Source organism: Sarcophilus harrisii, chromosome 4, assembly GCF_902635505.1.
Source record: "Sarcophilus harrisii chromosome 4, mSarHar1.11, whole genome shotgun sequence".
NCBI classification, from domain to species: Eukaryota; Metazoa; Chordata; class Mammalia; order Dasyuromorphia; family Dasyuridae; genus Sarcophilus; species Sarcophilus harrisii.
In genome coordinates, this window is record NC_045429.1 from 251,357,903 (window position 1) to 251,377,537 (window position 19,635).

A 19,635-nucleotide genomic window follows, 5' to 3' on the forward strand; every position below is an offset into this window, starting at 1 on the left:
CCAAAATAATCAATTTATATAATGTTATTCAGGGTTAATCATGTCAGATACCTACCTGATTCTTTTCTTGTTTCATGGGTTGTCATGGCCAAAGAATTCATTACCCAAAAAACCAGACTTCTGATGATGAGATAATATTTGTACTTAGCACACTGCCTGACACATCATAGGTGCTTAATAAATGCTTATTCTCTTTTCTTCCTACTCTTTCTTCCTTATCCACATTCAATTATATGTGGTTCCCAAAAAGCAAGCTAGGTTTGTTTGTTTTTTTTCCAGGAGCATACTCCAGGAGCATTCTAGCATAGTAGAACCTGCTAAAGTATAAATCCCATCAGCATAGCCTTCAAGATCTCAATGTCACCTCTAAGTCACAATGAAGAATTAAAGTAAGATTTTTTTAGAAATATAAAGTAACTATATATAGGAAGTAACCATCTAATAATTACAAGAAGATTTTTAAGAAAAAGAGATGTTTTCTAGTTAGCAAGCATTTATTTTTGTCTTTTCAGTAATAAACTTGAAAAAGTTTTGGTTATCCAAGGTTGGGATTCTGTTAATGAAAATTAGGGTTTTCAAAATTTTATCAACAAAAATTTTTCTCTCTAGGCTTATTATCTTTCTCAACCTCATTCAGAAGGTAAAAAACTAGATTGGTTTCATTTGGATAATTTGTTCTCACAAACTCTGGACTGACTCTATGAATTATTCATCCAATAAGCTTTTATCATTGTTGTTCAGTTGTTTTCAACCCATGCTCAACTCTTCGTAATTCCATTTGGGGTTTTCTTGGCAAAGATATTGGAAGAGTTAACCATTTCCTTCTCCACCCCATTTTACAAATGAGGAAACTAAGACAAACAGGATCAAGTAACATGCCCAGGGTCACATATTTACTAAATGTCTGAGACCAGATTTGAATTCCTGAAGATGAGTCTTCCTGACTCCAGGCATGGCACATTATTGTGATAACATTACTCTAATGTGTAAGCATTTATTAAAAATTGCTGTGTGCCAGAACTTGGGCTAAAAGCAAAAAGGGGAATACATATTCTTAAAATCAAACTCACTTTGGTTTTAGTATCTGATATCTTCCCCAAGCTTACCCAATCTTACATACCAAATGTATGTAAGTTTGTTCAGTCCGTCCTTCATATAGATTTCAAGCTCTTTTTGAGCTAATGCTGGTCTCTTGCTTTAATTTTACCCATAATATCTAGAAAATAGACAAAAAGCAGGAGAGAATCAAAGAAACAGAGAAGCCAATTAGATTGATCTGTTTGGTTCTTCTCATTCAGATCTCTAATCTTCTATTCTAATTCCAATTATCCCTCCATTATCTGGCTCTCTTGTCACTGACCTTGAACCTGACAGAACAGCCATTTCCTGTTATATATACATTGGTTTCCCCAAGAGTTGGTGAGCAGTCATAGTTCAACTGTATCAAGCCAGGACTAAAACATCCATCTGCTTGTATGTTTTGGTATTAGTACATATGTATAAAATTATGTAGGTCCCTTTCTGGCAAGCAGAAGAACAGGGAAAGGAAAATAAAAATCCAAAAGAACCTGAAAGCTACAGCTATGTTAATTAATGATTTTGACACGGTTCATTCACCTTAAAGTCTCCTTAACAATGAAATGAGTCATCCCATCCTATGTACAAAATTGGTTTCCTTGGTGAGTAGTATTTATAAATTATACAATTTTTTATTGTATCAGATGTGACATACAAACAACTCCTGATATGTATGTGTTAAATTTATCTCTTAATTAGCCTGACAGGTTGAGTTTTTAAAAATAAAAGTCATCTTTAAAAGTTACATTTAGACTTCTGTAGCTAATCAACATTTGCTTCTAATCAAACTGAGATTGTTAGAAAATTAAAATATTTAATTAAAATTCTGCATAATTTAGGCAAATTGTGCTTATATTTGAAGGGAGGAATACAGTGAGTTGCAATAATATATCATTTTCATTGACATCTTTTGTTTTTTTAAAATCATTTATTACTGGTTGTATCTCCACAATTTCAACTACAAACTGAACTTCCCTTGTAACAAAGAAAGACAGTTCAGGGAAAAAAAAAAAAAACAAATAGTGACTATATCTGATAAAGTAGTTAATATTTTTCTCTTTGCACAACCCGTCCTCACTAAATCCAACTCACTTGTATATAATAATTACCTCTTTGATGTCATGGTCCTTTTAGAAAATGAAGGACAAACAACTAAAAAATAGCAACAAACAACTTAGAACAAAATGGATGCCCATTGATGGGGGAATGACGATACAAATTATATTGTATAAATAAAATGGAATATTCTTATGTAGCAAGAAATGACAAATATGAGGAATTCAGAAAAAACCATAGAAAAATGTATATGAATTGATGCTGAGTAAAATAAACAGAATTAAGATACATGATTTCAGCAATATTAAAAGATTTTAGAGCTAGAACTGGAAGGGACCTTAGAGGCCATTAATCCTGTCTCCTAATTTTATAAAAGAGAACATTTTATCTCAAAAAAATGAAAAGGTCACTAAAAAGAAACCAAACTATGAAGATTTATTATTGATCCCAGAAAATAAATGAGACTTCTCTCTCTCATACACACACACAAACACACACACTCATCACCAACCTCACCTTCTCTTCCAGAGTCATCTGGGTCCAGTGACAAGAAGTTCTAAAAGGTTTTAAGCTAGGGTATTAAACAAGTCTCAGGACTGAGGCAATACCTATTCACTGATTAAGGGTAGGTAAGAAGAGATAAAGAATGGTCTCATTTACCTAATCAAAAAAAAAAAAAAAAATCCAATTTGGGAGGTGAAGATCCTCAGGATTTCTGGCCAAAAGAAGGAACTCCTATTTACATTCATTCTGAGTCAATCAGGGTCCAAACAATGACTGATTAGGGGTTGACCTGGAACCTATTATTGGCCAATCAATGAGAGTTAGAGTGATCATTAAGAAAAAAATCTAACAGGTAAACCCCAAAATATATACGTTCCTTATAGTTATCACTACTAGAAACATTTTGATTACACATAATTCATAAGTCTAAAACTGGAAGAGCCAGGAAGAGTATCTTGTCCAAACTCCTCATTTTACAAATAGGTTAACTAAGGCTCAAGAAGGTTGAGTAACTTGCCCCAAGATCACAATGATAGTAACTATCAGAGGCAAGATTCAAGCTAAGTCTTTTGGCTCCAGAGCCAGTATCCTTTCAGCTGCATTGCAGAAAAGAGGGGAAGAGAAAGGAATAAGTATTTATATAGCATCTACTGACAGAAGCTGAATAAGACCCCAGGTCTTTGGTAGCAGGGAGTATCATCAGGAAAAAATCTGAATTTTAATGTCCAAGCTACTCTCTGAAGCAATGAGAGGGGAGCACAGATATGATTAGCTATTTATTTATTATTACAATCTCACCTCTGGTTGAATTCTTAGCCAAATTCCTAGTATTAACAAAACCATCATAACTCCATAGTTACTATATCCAATTAACAAAACTATCATAACTCCATAGTTACTATATCCAATCAGAAAACCAAGTTATGATGTTAATCCCCGAGATTATAATTTTCCTTTAAAAGACCAACTCATACAATAATCTGTAACATGCCTCCTTTATGAATTTATGCTGCAAACTGGCATAATCCCCTGCTAAAACTGCTCCTTTGGAAATTTAATGCACCTATGGCATGGGTTGCAGGTTCTCTAAGATGTTTACTTAGTTTTTAATTTATAGGGAGGGGCTAGATATTCCATAACACAATGGTTAAGAGACATATTTGCTGCTTTTTTATTTGTAATCTATTCAAAATCCCTATTTTTAAAAAAATAAAAATAAAAAGGTCCTATTACAAAAGTAACATGAGCATACTTTAGATTTGATCATAAAAGATCAACTAATCAGTGTTAGGAAGTTGAGAAACTGGGAAAATCACATGATTGGTAATACAAATGACCATAGTTTCTGAGCTCTTCAAGGCCCTTTTCAAAATTATGAGCATTCTTTTTCTTTATAATTTTTTTATTATGTCACCTTCATTTCTAATATCCTATCTAACTCAGAGAACTATCTCTTGCAACAATCAGAAAAAGAAGCAGTGAAAACTAACCAACTCATGAATTGTGGCTAATGGTGTATATATATAATATTTCATTACACAAAGCATGCCAAGCCAACTTCTGGAAAGAAAGAAGGAGGGTATACTTAGTCCTCTTCTCTCCCAAAATCAATGATCATATAAAGAAAAAAGGCAATGAAATTCTAGATTACACTTTTCTCATGATTATAAGTACCCTCTTGAAAACTGAAAGTCAAATGAATAAATTTATCCTGTGGTGTGAAATATTATTGTGTTTGTATGATATTGAATGAACAACCTCTTTTTAAAAGAGATTACTAACAAGAATCCAAATGTATTCTTAAACAGTACCTGACTCACCTGGACATCCTGGTAACTTTTGCAAACAAATGAAGAAAATGGCAAGCAGTACATTTTCCTCATAATTATGGGAACCAACCCCAAACCAAAGTTTCCAATTGTCATTTTCATACAAATTTGACAGCAAGTTCAAATCATCAAAACAACTTCTCTCATGCCTTAGCAATCAAGGAACAAAAATCTAAAAGTGCTCTTAATATTGAGTCAAATAGCATTCATTGGTTTTAAGATTACTTGTAGTGTTGTATATAGCAAGCGTTCAGCAAATACTAGTTGGTTGACTGCAAAAAATTCAACATTTTCCCCAAGTGTTTTTGACTTTACAGAGTGTCTATTAAATACACAAGGAATTTGCGGCCCTATTTGAAACAACTATATTTATTCCATGATAAACAAAAATACAAAGTGTGTGTGATCAACATTTGGACTTATTCATGTGGCTTAAAAAACCCCTCTAAAACATCATTCTGCTTTTAAAACAGAAGCGAACAAAATACACACATAGAGACAGACACACACACATCCTGAAAAGCATGAATACCAATTTATTCCACATTTTTCTATACAACATAAAGACATTATATTATAGAGCTTTAGCGCCTCCTACTGTATACTTCCAGAATACGATGATCCTATCACAGCAATTCCAGCTAAGAAGTACAAGGCTTCCCTGATCAAATGAGATAATGATTTTAGCACGGTTCTAATAAAACAAAGAAAGCTTAGTAAATTCTTGTTCCCTTCCTTTGTTTCTCTCTATCCTCCTTTATTGTAAGAGGAAACTGAAAGGGAGAGAATCATGGACCTTTATGTATCCCCAAATAAAAACACAGTACAACAAAACAATATACCGAATTTGAAAATCTATGTCAAGAACACATATTAGCTAAGAAGTTCAAGTTCATTGTAAAGATGGAAAAATGTAATATTTATATGCCAAGTGAAAGAGACCCGAGTTTTAGTAAGAATTCTGCTATTTACATATAAACTATGTGACCTTGTACAATCCAAATTTACAAATAAATAGTCTCTCTTCTGCCTAAAAAAGGTGAAAGGATCACAGTTCTGTGCATGGAAAATTAGCAAAGAGAAAAGGGAAGTTACAGCTTCATTTAAAAAAAAAAATTAACATACCTAAAATTACCAATAGCAATTTATTTTAAATGTTAAAAAAAACAAACAAAAACACTTAAGTATATGTTTATTTCAGTTTCCATGCATCTAATAACCCCACACCAGGTGCATTTTCAAAATTAAATATTTTAAATCACTATTAATAAATAAGATATGTTTCAATGACACACTTTTCCAGAATTCTATTGACAAGCAATAATAACAACATAGGAGGCACAGAAATAAACTGTAGTTTCCAATAAGATGGATTAATGATATTAAATATTAAATGATTAAAAACATCAAATTCATTTCTTTCTGTATTCCAAGAGTTGCTATAAGCAGAGAGACAACACCAAACAGCCTCTTTATAGTTCATAAGCCTCCTAGCACTCACTGTGGCTAGTCTAATATAATTGGTGATTTCAGTTGATAAACAGCAGGCCTTGAGTCTAGAAGACCAAAGTTCAAACCCAAACTCAAACACTTATTTGATGTGTGACCCTATCCCTGTCAACCTCAATTTCCTCATCTGTAAAACAGGGATGATGACAATAACAGCATCTATCTTCAAGGGTTGTTGTATAGATCATATGAGACAGTACTATTTGTAGAGAGTTTAGCAGATGCCTGGCACATAATAGTTGCTAATAAATGTATGTTCTCTTCCTTTTTCTCCTCTTCTGGAAGAAGTAGACATATTCTGATATATATATATATATATATATATATCAGAATATGTATATGCTATACAAACCATATTATACCTAACAGAACTTTCAAGAGCTTATAAGTCTCCAGCAGTCTTTGACAACACAGCTTCTTGGATTAGGAAGCTTTCAAATCTACTGACTGGACATTAGAGAGGATTCATGGATAAGATATGGATAAGAATTGAAGAAATGGATTACAATCCACATCACTAGTGCAATATACCTGCATTAATGAGATCATAGATCATCAAAATGACATTAAATATATCCTCTCCAAAACATAAAAATGTGCAATAATGTTCTGGGGAAGAAAAAAAATGAAAATAGGGGTTGATTTAAGTTTGGTGGCTTAGAAAAACAGACCCAATCTGGATTTAGGCAAAACAAGAACAGAGGAAAAGTAGAATAGGGATGGGCTTAGGAATGTAACTACAGAAAGGAGTTTTTTAACAGGGTCTGGACTTGTACAGATATTGTCTAGGAATGTATAGATGAACTCAGGTGATCTCTACAGTCACTTCCAGCTCTTCAATTCAGTTCAGGGCCCTGATCCACAAGATGGTCCAATGTAGTGATGGGGAAGGGGTGGTGTGTGTGTGTGTGTGTGTGTGTATTTGCACATGCATACACATACATATATTTGTGTACGCATATATGCATGTGTATATGCAGATATACATACAATTAATTTCTGATATACATAGTTAATTTTTTTAATGTATGTACATTAACAGGCAATAATTCATAAGATAATTACTATTAGAAAATCAGTAGCAGGATCCCCAAGGGGTCCTGACCCACCAAAGTAGCTTACCAATCAGGTTTGGCTGCCATGTTGACAAAATCTCGTCAAAAGATCTCCATTGTATTATAATGAGAACCCATACATTCTCTTTCAAAGGATTCAATTTACTCAACCAGAAAGGTTGTCTCAAATCTCCCCATCTGAGAAAACGGTTTTGCCCTATTTTTCATGGATCATAGGATGATAGCCCTAGAGCTAGAAGAGACATCAAAAGTTATCTAATTCAATTTCCTCATTTTACAGAAGAGCAAACAGAGGTTTAATGTAACAACTTGGTAATTGTCAGAAGCAGAATATGAACACAGATCCTCTGACTCCAGAGCTGGGGCTCTTTCCACTGTCTCAGATTCTGCATTGATATGGGAGTATAAGAAGTTCTATGAACTCCTTTAAGAAAAGAACTACACAATAACATCTTTATTATGCTGCTTAAGTTGTTTCCTTCATCTGCTTTCCTCAAAGCTCTTGTGTGTTCTGGGAGTATGTGACCTAATTTAAGAGGATTATATTTTTCAAGGAAAGGAAGATATTATTAGGATATCATGTTTTATGAAAACAATGAGCTTGGATTGAGTTAATATGAGCAGTGGTGGTATAAACAATATCTTTAAAAACCAGAGAAGAGATATGTCCTGAAACACAGGATTTGCCTGCTTACCAAAAAAGTGACAAATGGAATAAAGAGTTATACCTGGAGTCAGAAAGACCTAAATTCAAATTCTGTGTCAGATACCCTGGATAAGTCATTTAACTTCTATCTCACCTCATTTTTAATATGGAGATAATAACAACACCCATCCTCTCAGGATGTTGTAAAGATCAAATAATATAATGTTTTTAAAGTACTTTACAACTCTTAAAGCATTACATGATATTTTTTATTATTATATTATTAACTATTTCAGAAAAAACATTTGTCTAATGCCAATAGTAGATGAATTCACTTTTAATTGCTTTTACCTTATCCTGAAAAATCTAGTAATTATCTAAACAACCAATAGTATTTTAAATCAGCAATAGTGGAAAATAAATTTAACATGACTAAACACAACAGTCCCTGTTCTGAAAGAATTTTCATTCTGTGGGAGGGAGAGAACATGTACATAATATGATCATATACAGGATTACCTATGCTAGCAAGGGTTGTTATCAGTAGGAAATATCAAATAATCTGGCCTAGTTCTCAGGAAGGAAAAGGGAAACTCTGGATAGATGATAAGGAAGAGGGAACAAGTCACTAGGGATCACACAAAAGCATTAAGGTGAAGGAATTGAGTCTGACTAGGGTCATGTTTTCAACAAGAGACTCCAGGGTATTTGCCTCATCAATGCAAGTAATAATACCACCTCCATAAGGTTCAGAGATTTGACCATTGTCCCTTCCCTTGATCTAGCCAAGGAGGAAAAAAAGGCAAAGGAAAAAAAGCAAAAGGAAAAATATTCAGCAAAGTGGTGGGCAGTAACACAATCAAGAAAATTATCAGGACTCCAAAGCAATCCAGGAAGAACTAGACAGCTCTGCCTCCAAAAACCATGAATCAGATTTGCTTCTCTCTCCTACCATAAGGAAAAAAAATAAGTAATAGCACATTAGACTCTACAAGAGGAAGGAGGTGCCAACTATCCCCCCAAGCTATTTAAGAGCTTTAGAAAGTCACTTTAGATCTGAACCTGGTCAATTTGACCACAAAGAAGTAACCTAGAACAAAGCTTCTTAAATTGTGAGTCATGATTCCATATAGGATCATCATATAACTGAACAAAAAAAATAACAACAGTAAAAGGTTTTACAACACAATAAATAAAAATTGATTTAAAAATCAAGTGTATAATGAATCTGGTGTTTCTGGCAGCATTTAGCAGTAAGGAATATATCGCACAATGTCAATGCAGCCTTGATCCTAAACAAACAAAATGCTTTGCATTGGGCATATCCGAATGCTGAAAGAAACACCTTAGGTATGTATCCCAGAGAGATCATAAAAGAGGGAAAAGGACCCACATGTGCAAAAATTTTTGTAGCAATCCATTTTGTAGTGGCAAGAAAATAAAAATTTAGTGGATGTCCATCATTTGGGGAATGGTTGAATAAGTTATGGTACATGAACGTAACAGAATAGTACTGTTCTATAAGAAATGATGAGCAAGTAAAACCTGGAAAGACATACATGAACTGATGCTGAGTGAAGTGAATAGGACCAAGAGAACATTGTATACGGTAACAAAAAGACTGTGTGATGATAAACTGTGATGGACTTGGCTCTTCTCAGCAATGTGGTGATCCAAGGCAATTCCAATATACCTGGGCGGGAGAGGGGGGGAATATCATCCGCATCCAAAGAGAGAACTATGGAGACTGAAAATGGATCAAAGCATAATATTTTCACCTTTTTTTGTGTATTTTTTTTTCTTTCTCATGATTTTTTCCCCTTTAATCTGATATTTCTTTCATGACATGACAAATATAGAAATATGTTTAAAAGAATTGCATATATTTAACCCACATCAGATTGCTTGCTGTTTGGGGGAGGGAGAAAAAATTGGAACACTATCTTACAAAAATGAATTTTGAAAACTATCTTTCTTAACATATATTATGGAAAAAAATGCTACTGAAAATATTTTTTTTAAATCCTCCCTATCCCACTCCCCAAAAAACATCTCTACTCAAATTTAAAATGGGATCATACAAAAGTTTCTTGGGCAAAAAAAAGGTCATGAATGGAAAGTTTAAGAAGCCCTAACCCAGAAGTTATCCAAGGAACTCTGATCCTTCAATATATCACTAGATGCATGGAATACAAAAACTACTGATTTTGGAGAGATGTGCACTAGTGGTCAATTGCAATCAGTTTGAAGAATAAAGAGTATTATAGACCACAACTTAATGTGAGAGTTTCAAGGTGTGTGAGTGGAAGAATTTGAGCTATATACCCTGGGCCTGGGAGTAAGAATGACGATGTTCAAGAGAGTAGATGTGACCTGGCATCTCCTATAAAGGGGAACAAGCTGTGATGACAAGTCAGACCAAATTCTGAGCCTTTTACAGTTTAAATGACATGAGTTTCTGAGCTCTTCTCAATTCCAATTCAGAAGAAAATATTAGTGATAAAAGGGAAGATTGTACTAGGTTATGATATCATCCTGATAGCATTCATTTTGGGGAAATACATTTTAAAAGAACATCAGTATGGTGATGGGATCATGGAAAACAAATATATGAGAAGCAGTTCAAAGACCAAGTGGATATTTAGACTGGAAAAGAGCCTCAGAGAAGGCAACTGAACACGAAAAGTGATCCAGTCACCATGTGGCCATTTGTATCACACAAGGACATGAAAAACTTGATCATCTTAATCATAAGATAATGAATTTCAAATTGCAGGATACCTCAGAGATTATCTAGTGCAAGCCTCTAATTTTACCAATGAGGAAACTGAAACTCAGAAGTCCAATGACTTCAGCTAATACATGTTTGAGATAAGATTTCTATGCAGGTCTTCCTGACTCCATATTCATCACTTTATGCACTCTAAGCCCCTCAAAGTATCTATAAGGTCCCTTATAATTCTAAGTTTCATTCACAGAATCCCTATGTTAAAAGATCCCCAAAACAATTTAGAATAGTACTTTCAGGAAAAGTCTCTAAAAGCATTTTAATTTCCCTTTCTGTCAAGAACTGTCAAGCAATTCATTCACCTGTAGCAAATCATCTTGGTAAGTTTATTGTTAATGCTTAATCTTCTAAATCAATGTAAAACTCAATAATACACACCTGTGTTTACACAGTCTTTTTTGATAGGCCCTGTCATCCTAAATGTCAGCATTTATTTCATTTTGCTTAAGTGCTATTTAAGGCCTAATTACATTCATGTTGGGGAAATTTTACATGTGGATTTAGTAACATACTTTGTGGCTTATAGTTCTTAAAATCAATTTTAGTATTTGTTTCTTTCAGAAGAAGAGATTTCAACTCTTTATCAGGTTATGTCTTCTATCAGGATTTTTCTTCATCCTGCTTCCTCAAATCATAAGCAAGTATGAAAAATCTTTAATCAGCCTAATTTTACCTTAACACATGTCTAGAGATGCTATTCTCTAAAGGACAGCTATAATAGCCTGATTCTAAATAGCAGGTCAATGGGGTAATGGACTTAAGAATCAGATTGGGCCTGAATTCAGACAGTTCCTAGCTGTGTGATCCTGGACAAGTCATTTAATCTCTGACCTCCTCAGTTTCCTCATCTGCAAATTAAGGATAAGAGAGTACCTCCCTCCCAGAATAGCAATGAGGACCAAATGAGCTAATATTTCTAACACATTTCACTAACTGTAAAGTGCAATGTAAGTGATAACTATTGCTATTATCTTTCCAACAATTACTTCAATTGAGTTAAGTGAATGATGGATTCAGCTCACTTACTGACTGTACCCAAACTGGTACATTCTTGCAAAGTCATTATGTCTCACAGTCTCTGGTCATCATTCTGATTCCATTAAGCCAAGATATTCTGCTGTGGAGGGAAGAAATCTCTAAATTATTACCAGCCAAATAATCAGACTATGCATGAAAGAGCTGATTACCACTTTTTTGAAGCCATATCAAAGCCTTAGATGTCACAAATTTCAAAACTGGAAGGCATGTGAGAGATCATAAATTTCTATAAAGGAGGAAACTGAGCCCAAAGGGGGATAAAGAGTTACAGTCAAGTCTTTCTCTTCTAAAGTAGACTTCCATCAACTGAATTCCTGCTTGAAATCTCAGAGATCTTATTCTTATATACACACCTTCTTTTTCTTCTTTTTCTCCCTTTTCGTTAGCTCTCTTCCTTCTCTCATACCTCCTTTTTTACCTCTAAACTATGCATATTCTCTCAGACTTAAGATACAGACCACAGCATTGCCAATCGTAGACATTAGCTTCATTGATTTAGAGCTGAAAATTATCTCAGTTCATTTAATCCAACTCCTTCTGTGCAAAGGTAGTTAGGTGACATGGGATAAAGTTTTAGACCTATAGTCAATAAGACCTGAATCCAAATATAAGGTCTCAGACACTTACTTGCTCTGTGACCCTGGACAAGTCATATATAACTCTGTGTTTAAATGTTAAATGAAGCTAATAATAGCACCTAACTCCCTGACTTGTTAGGATAAAATGAGGTATTTGTAAAGCACTTTGCAAACTTTAAAATGTCACATGAATGTAAGTGTATTATTATTATTATTACCATTATTTGTAGATAAGGAAATTAAGACCCAGAGGCATTAAATGATTTGCTCAAGATTATAAAAGCTCTAGATATCACAGGTAGGATTCAAATCCAGGTCACTAGACATTAATAACTAATTCTGTTACATAATCACAACAAAATGCTCAGTGAAATGTGATAAACTTCAAAAGTCATTCAGAAAGATTTTATACGACAATCAGAATCTTCACAGGCCATAAAGCTTAAAACTTCACAAATCAGATAAACTCAGAGTATATATCTGTAAAGAAATGGCTTTGCAAAGTCTCCTCTCATATTAAACAGTCCCACCCTGAGGATTTTTAAAATATTGCCACTGAAAACCATTTATCATGTTGTATTTTTGCAACTATAGTCATAAAGGAATAGCCCCAAATTAATCTATTTTTCCATTTCCTCAAACAGGGCCACTGGTCAAGCTTTTACTGAAACATATTTGTTCAGCACAACTGCTTTATAAATACTCATTAATTATTTATTGAGTGGAAGTAATGCATCCTTTAATATCGTTTAGTATCAAACAAATACAGAGGCATTACTATAAAGAGCTTATTCCAAAAAGGAAGACCAAGGTTAATCCCTACCACTTCAAATTTAAAATGGGACCAATGCTAACAAGGAATAAAGGAAAGGAATTAAATATTTATATAGTATCTACCATGTGCCAGGCACTGTGTTGAACGTTTTAAAAGTATTATCTCATTTGATGCTCACAACAATCTTAGTGAGACAGGTGCTTTTATGATATTCACTTCATAGTTAAGGAAAACGACACAAATAGAGGTTAAACACCTTACACAGAATCAGTTAGGAAATGTCTGAGACTAGATTTGAACTCATCTTCCAGACCTCAGATCCCACACCTGGGTAAGTACACTAAAACCTCCATTTCAGCTCATGCATTCCTCTTCCCCTGTTTTTAAAGATATTGTTTCCCTCAAGAGTTCAAACCACTGCCTCTTGATAATGAGCAATAAAGTGTGTTCCTCTACCATGAAATTTCCCACAAATGCACATAAGATTCCCTACAAGGTGATGCGGTAGCATAGAAAGAATGCTAAAATGAAACAAAAGACCTGTGTCCAAATCCTGAATCAGACATTTCATCACTACGTGACCTGTTAGTTCACCTGAGTCTCAGTGTCCTCATTTGTAAAATAAAAGAATCATCACTATTGTCATCATGGATGACACAATGCCCTGTGAAAATTCTTTGTAATATTCAAGAACAATTTAAGTCTGAGGTACTACAAAATCACAAAGTTGGAAAGGATCTGGAAGACCACTTAGTCTGAAGCACACCTAAACAAGAATGATTTCTACAGATCTTCTGACAAGTACCTCCTTTGCTTGAAGATATCCAGTTAAAATTAGATTAAATATTAAAAGGCCTCTAATAAGAGAGAATCCACAACTTTCCAAGGCAATCCATTCCTCTGATATCTCTAAAAATTAATTCTTCATTTTTACTATATTTAATAATAACAGCTAATATTTAGATGGCACTTACATAGTGCCAGGCACTATACTAAGTTCTTTACAATTATTATTTTATTTGATCCTCTACAACCTGGGAGATAGGTGCTATGACTACTCCCATTTTACATTTGAGGAAACTGAAGCAGAGATTAAGTGCCACAACTTATAAGTGCCTGAAGCCAAATGTGAACTCAGGTCATCCTGACTCTAGGTCCAGAGCTCTATTCTCTTTACACATTTACATTTGCTAGTCATGGTAAATCACAAAATTCTTTCTCAAAATAAGACTCAATTTATAAAGCAGGCATATTGTCAAACCAACTACTATCTTTTTGACCTCCTCCTTTATCTTTTTCCTTTACAGAAGAAATCTGATTCAGTCATTGATTCAATATATATTGATAAAATGTATATCACAGGAGATGCAAAGGACACAACATGGGTCCCACCTTACATGAGGCTATAGCTCACAGGGAATATAGATCACCTACACAATACAATTTTGAAGTATACTGAAATACATGATACTTCTAAAATATTTCCCCAACCTACATTTCAACGTTGCTACCATGTTCACTTCTTGCTTTGAAACATAATTGTCTTCAGGTTGTCTATTAGAATATGAATTCCTTGGGGCAGAGATTGTGTTTGTTGGGATTTTTTTTTTTAATTCTCAATCCCTTAGCAGAGTGCATGTTATGTAGTAAAAATCTAATAAATATTTGTTGATTAAGTGATCAAGTGATTCCTTAGATTACAGATTCCTACCCTTTTTTGTATCATTGAACCTCTTTGGCATTTTAGCAAAGTGTTATCAATTCCTTCTGAGAATCACATTTTTAAACACTTGAAAGAACTGCTATATTTTAATTAGCAATTAACGAAAACAAGAGTAAATGAAAAATTTTTAAATAATTTCTCATCCAAATTAATGTAAGAAATTTCCTCTGCATAAGTTTTCCACATTAATAAAAATCACAGATCTGGACAAATAAATACATATATAGATAGATAGATAAACAGATTGATATGCATATGTTAAAGTGTAGGCCAAATTGCAAAAATGAGAAAGCAGCATATCTTTAAATAAAGCCCTTACACAATTAACATTAGCTACCTTTTTTTTTTTGTTATTTGCTCACATGTAAGAACATTTTGAGAAATAGTACATGTATCTCTAATAAGATTTGAAATATAGGTATTTCTAAATTGAAATAAAAATTATTTTGTACAAAAACAATGAATACCCTAAGAAAAAAAATTTTAAGGACTACAGTATTTTTCCCTACTGTTCTTGGAACGAAATTCTACAAGGCCTCAAGGCAATTGTCTATGATGTTGAATTAGAAGAGCTTGGAAGTTCTTTGAACTTCAAGCTGACAAGCATCAACATCTTGACCTTTTCCTAATCTAAATAAATAAGCATTATTACCATCTATAGCCCTGGTCATATACCCTGTATAGTAACAAAAGTAAGTCAACAAAATAAACACAAAGATTCAAAATGGCCCTTACTGGGAATGAATACAAATAAGATGGTCTCTATTCCATTTCTAATCTTTCTTGGCAATTTCAGAAATTAAAATCTAGGCAGTTGTAACCAACTCACAAAAAATGCAATTGCTTTATGTTTCAGATTAAGATTTATCAAGTTCAGATTCAACTAATGCTGTATACAGATACAATCAATCATGTCAGGAGATGAAATTTTGACAAATGATAATTATACTAAAGCAGTTAGGATCAAGAATAAGACTCAACAGAACATTAGTTCTAATAATTGGGTCACAGGGAGAACTACCAAATGAAATTCTGCCACAGATTGGAGAATTTAAACAAAAACAATTTTTGAAAAGCTAAGTAAAAAAAATGAGAGGAACAGTATAGTGAGAAACACAGTTAAAACTTAGAACTAGGGGAATTAGGTCAAAAGCTTAAAAACTGGCCCCCAAAAAGGAGGGAAAAAAATACACTTCCTCCCTTCCAAGGTAGCCAACGATGGAAGTGAAACATTATGTGTACAAGGGACAGCTAGATGACACAGTGGATAGAGCACCAGCCCTGAAGTCAGGAGAAACTGATTTCAAATCTTTCAAATCTCCCCTCAACACATGCCACTATCTGTGTGCTCCTGGATCACACACATACACACACACACACACACACACACACACAAAACATTATATGTACTGTCAGAATAAGTTCATAAGTTATTTAATTTTGATGAACTGCTTCCTCTTCCTTTTATATTCTCATTATAACAAATTACTTTCTCCTTTTTATCTCTCCATAGTTTTTTTTTAGAATCCCCCATTATACAGAGTTCAGCCCAAACTTTCTTTCAAATTACTCAAGTAATGGTGACAGTCATAAAGATTTCTGATAACATTTTCAAAATATAAGCAAACAATTTGACCTTACTGAATCTTTATTTCACCTTTAATGTTTTCCTCATATTTCTTTCTCAAATTCTCCCTTAAATTCTGCTGTTTTTGTCACAAATACTTAAAAGTATTTCAATTTGTTAAGTATCCTTTTTTTTTTCCATTCAGAATTACACTTAATTTTGCTGAGTAAGATACCCTTGCTGATGCCTCTCTGAATTACAAAATCCTCTTCATTAAAGACCTCAATTCCAAGACTCAGTATCTTGAGGTCTCAAAGCCATCTTAGATCTCTTAGGTCATTTGTTATTGTTTGATCATTTCAAACATGTCTGATTCTTCGTGACACCATTTGGGATTTTCTTAGCAAAGATAATGAATTGGTTTACCATTTTCTTGTCCAGCTTTTATAGATCAGGAAACTGAGGCAAATATAGTTAAGTGACTCACTCAAGGTGACACAGTTAGTGTCTGAGGACAGATTTTAATTCAGAAAGATGAGTCTTCCTGTCTATGGGCTCAACAACACTCTTTGTATTGTGCCACTAGGTCATAGCTAGATAGATTTTTGAGGGTGAGCCTAGAAATAACCTGAATGGAGAATAGTAACCAAGTAATTAATTTTTTTTTTTCAGCTCAAGAATTCATGATGACTGACTTAATGGGGTGTTATGATTTGAGTCTTTAGAAAATATGTCCACACTGAGAAAATAGAAGCTCCCTGATGTACTGAAAGATGAAGCAAATAGCATAAATTTAAAAAGCAACCAAATGTAGATACTAAGAAAATAAAACTATTAAAATACTCTTACAGTTTCAAATTGCAGATGGCTATCCTTTAAGAAACCCTGGACCTTGTCAGGAGGCAGAATGCTGAATCGAAATCGAAACAGGTCCATTTCTTGTTGAATGAGCCAGCGCCTGAGATCCTCCCTGAGACAGAGAAGGAGAAGTATGTTACATAGCCAAAGACCACAATTCTCGATGATTTTCATGAAAAAATATTTAAGAAGATTAACCAAATACAACACAGGATACAACACAGGAAACAGCCAGTAAAAATTAGATGGATTCTTTTAAAAATAATGACAATAACCTTACCAAATATTAAAATTAAAATTTTTCAAAAAAGAAGATTCTGAGATTCTTCTAAGTATAAATAACTGATTTTTCTAAATTAAGAAAATAAAGCATTCCTGGAAAAAAACAAAACTACTTTAAACCCTAATTCTGAGCCTGCTCTCATCATCTGGACTACTGAAATAGCCTGATGGATGGTTTCCTTGCCTAATAAAGTATCTTGGAATTTTCCCCTATTTCTTACATCCTCCAATCAGCTGTCAAACTGATCTTCCTAAAATTCAGGTCTAACCATATCATCCCTGCCTTCCCCCACCCTTTAATAAATACCAGTAACTTCCAGTTATTTCTAGAATAATGGCTTTTAAAGTCTATCATAACCTGATTCCTACCTACCTTTACTCTCTTCCACATATTCTGCTATCCTGTGATATTAATCTCTTTGCTGTTCCTCAAACAAGACATTTATCTCTTAATTCCAATTGAATTCTTTAGTTGTCCCTAATCCCCACTCCATGAGAAATACTCACCAACCCTTTGGCTTCCCTCAAGTTTCAGCTAAAGTCAGAGCAAGAAGCTTATTCTTAATCTGAGTCCATTCCTTCTGAGACTATGACCAATTTACCCTATAGATACCATATTTGTACATAGTCGTTTGCATGTTGTCTCACTCTTTAGACTATAAATTCCTAGAAAAAAGGGACTATTTTTTGCCATTCTTACCACCACCCCCAAGACATTTGGGGTTAAGTGACTTGCCCAAGGTCACATAGCTAGGAAGTATTAAGTATCTGAAGCCAGATTTGAACTCTGGTTTTCATGACTTCAGGGCTGGTTTATCCATTGTGACATCTAGCTGCCCCTCTATTTTTTGCCATTCTTAAAAAGCACTTATGATAGTGCCTGACACATAACAGGCAATAAATAATGCTAGTTGATTTGACTTAACTAAAATGAGGCACAATGGGAAAGATAAGAAATTCCTAGAAAAAACTATTTTAAACTTAGTTACAAAAAAAAAAAAATTTTAATATTTCCACAGATTTGTTGTTTTTAATATGACAAAAATTTCTAACACTATAAGAATTCTCTTTTATTTTGGTTTTGTTAATTACTAAATAAAAGATAAGATTGGTGAACTAAATTATGTTATAATTAAACAACTGGACTTCATTCCCAAATATTTAGTATAAGGCATATTATAATTAACATGAAAATGTTATGTTTTCTTCAGATACTTGTAAATAAAAAGTTTAGCCTATACTATTAACTTATAAAGTTATAATATTATGTAAGGTGTGCCTCACTTTAAAAAAAAGCTAATGTACTTATTTTAAAAAATTAATTCACAAAGCAGATAAATTGTGTAATTATTTGTACAACAAAAGAATTGCTCTGTTTATTAAAATAATTCATTAGTTACTTTAAATATTTAGCTACCTAAAAAAAATATGATTCAGTTTATGAAAAGGTGTTATAGAGTATCTTTCAAATCCAATCTACGAATCAAACCAATCTACAAATCAAAAGTAGCATAAACATGTAAGGGAACAACATTAATACTGAAAAAAATATATAAAAGACAATGCTAATTTTTTCCTCCTCTAGGTGTCACTATTGAACTAATAAAAAAGTAAGAGTTTTACTTTTTTTACTTTATTATAGACATACTTGGGCCTGTCTGAACACTATCATAAAAAAAGATTAAACACTGACACATCTCCCTTAAAATTAAGAAAAGATTTACACCACATTTGAGTGATAAGGTGTTCCTTGGTATTTTTCTTAAGTATGCCAGGTTTTTTTCTGGAGAAAAACATTCTCAAAACTGTCCTGCATTTTAATTTCCCTTTCCAGTTTTTAATTTTATTCTACCCATAAACAACATAATCCAAGAACAGACTCCACAGAAAATGAAAATATAAATTCAATTAGTCAAATAAAATCAGTGTCATCCACTTTATTACATCACAATTCAGTGAGCTAAATTCTCAACCAGCAAGTGTTTAGTAAATGTCTGTGCTAGCATTATATTTCACCCTCCTTTTCCCGCCTTCCTAATTCTCATCTGAATCTCACCTACTTCAAACTGTCTATGACCCACATTCATTTTTCCTCTATTCTGGTACTACCTTAAATTAAATCCCTCAAATATGCCATACTTCTTGTTTCAGGAAGATACCAAAAAAAATTCTGTTTCAGAAATTCATTAATAATAAACAATTATGAATCCATGACATTAGGATGATTTTGTTGTTTAAAAAAATGGGTAAGCAAATCACCAGGAGAGGCTACTCAAAGAACAGGAGCACTGTTCCTGTACCTATAGTGGAAAGAACAGTAGCTTTGTAA

The 19,635-nt window shown here is 33.4% G+C and overlaps 1 protein-coding gene across 4 annotated transcripts in view; it reads right to left on the bottom strand.

The window, feature by feature from the left end:
- PRIM2 (DNA primase subunit 2) overlaps positions 1-19,635 on the bottom strand; it is a 342,100-nt gene that overhangs the window by 310,127 nt on the left and 12,338 nt on the right. For all 4 annotated transcript variants that reach the window (XM_031964687.1, XM_031964688.1, XM_031964689.1 and 1 more), the window contains exon 5: positions 17,016-17,136. In XM_031964687.1, coding sequence (XP_031820547.1) covers positions 17,016-17,136 — 121 coding nt within the window. The remainder of the gene's footprint in view (positions 1-17,015; positions 17,137-19,635) is intronic.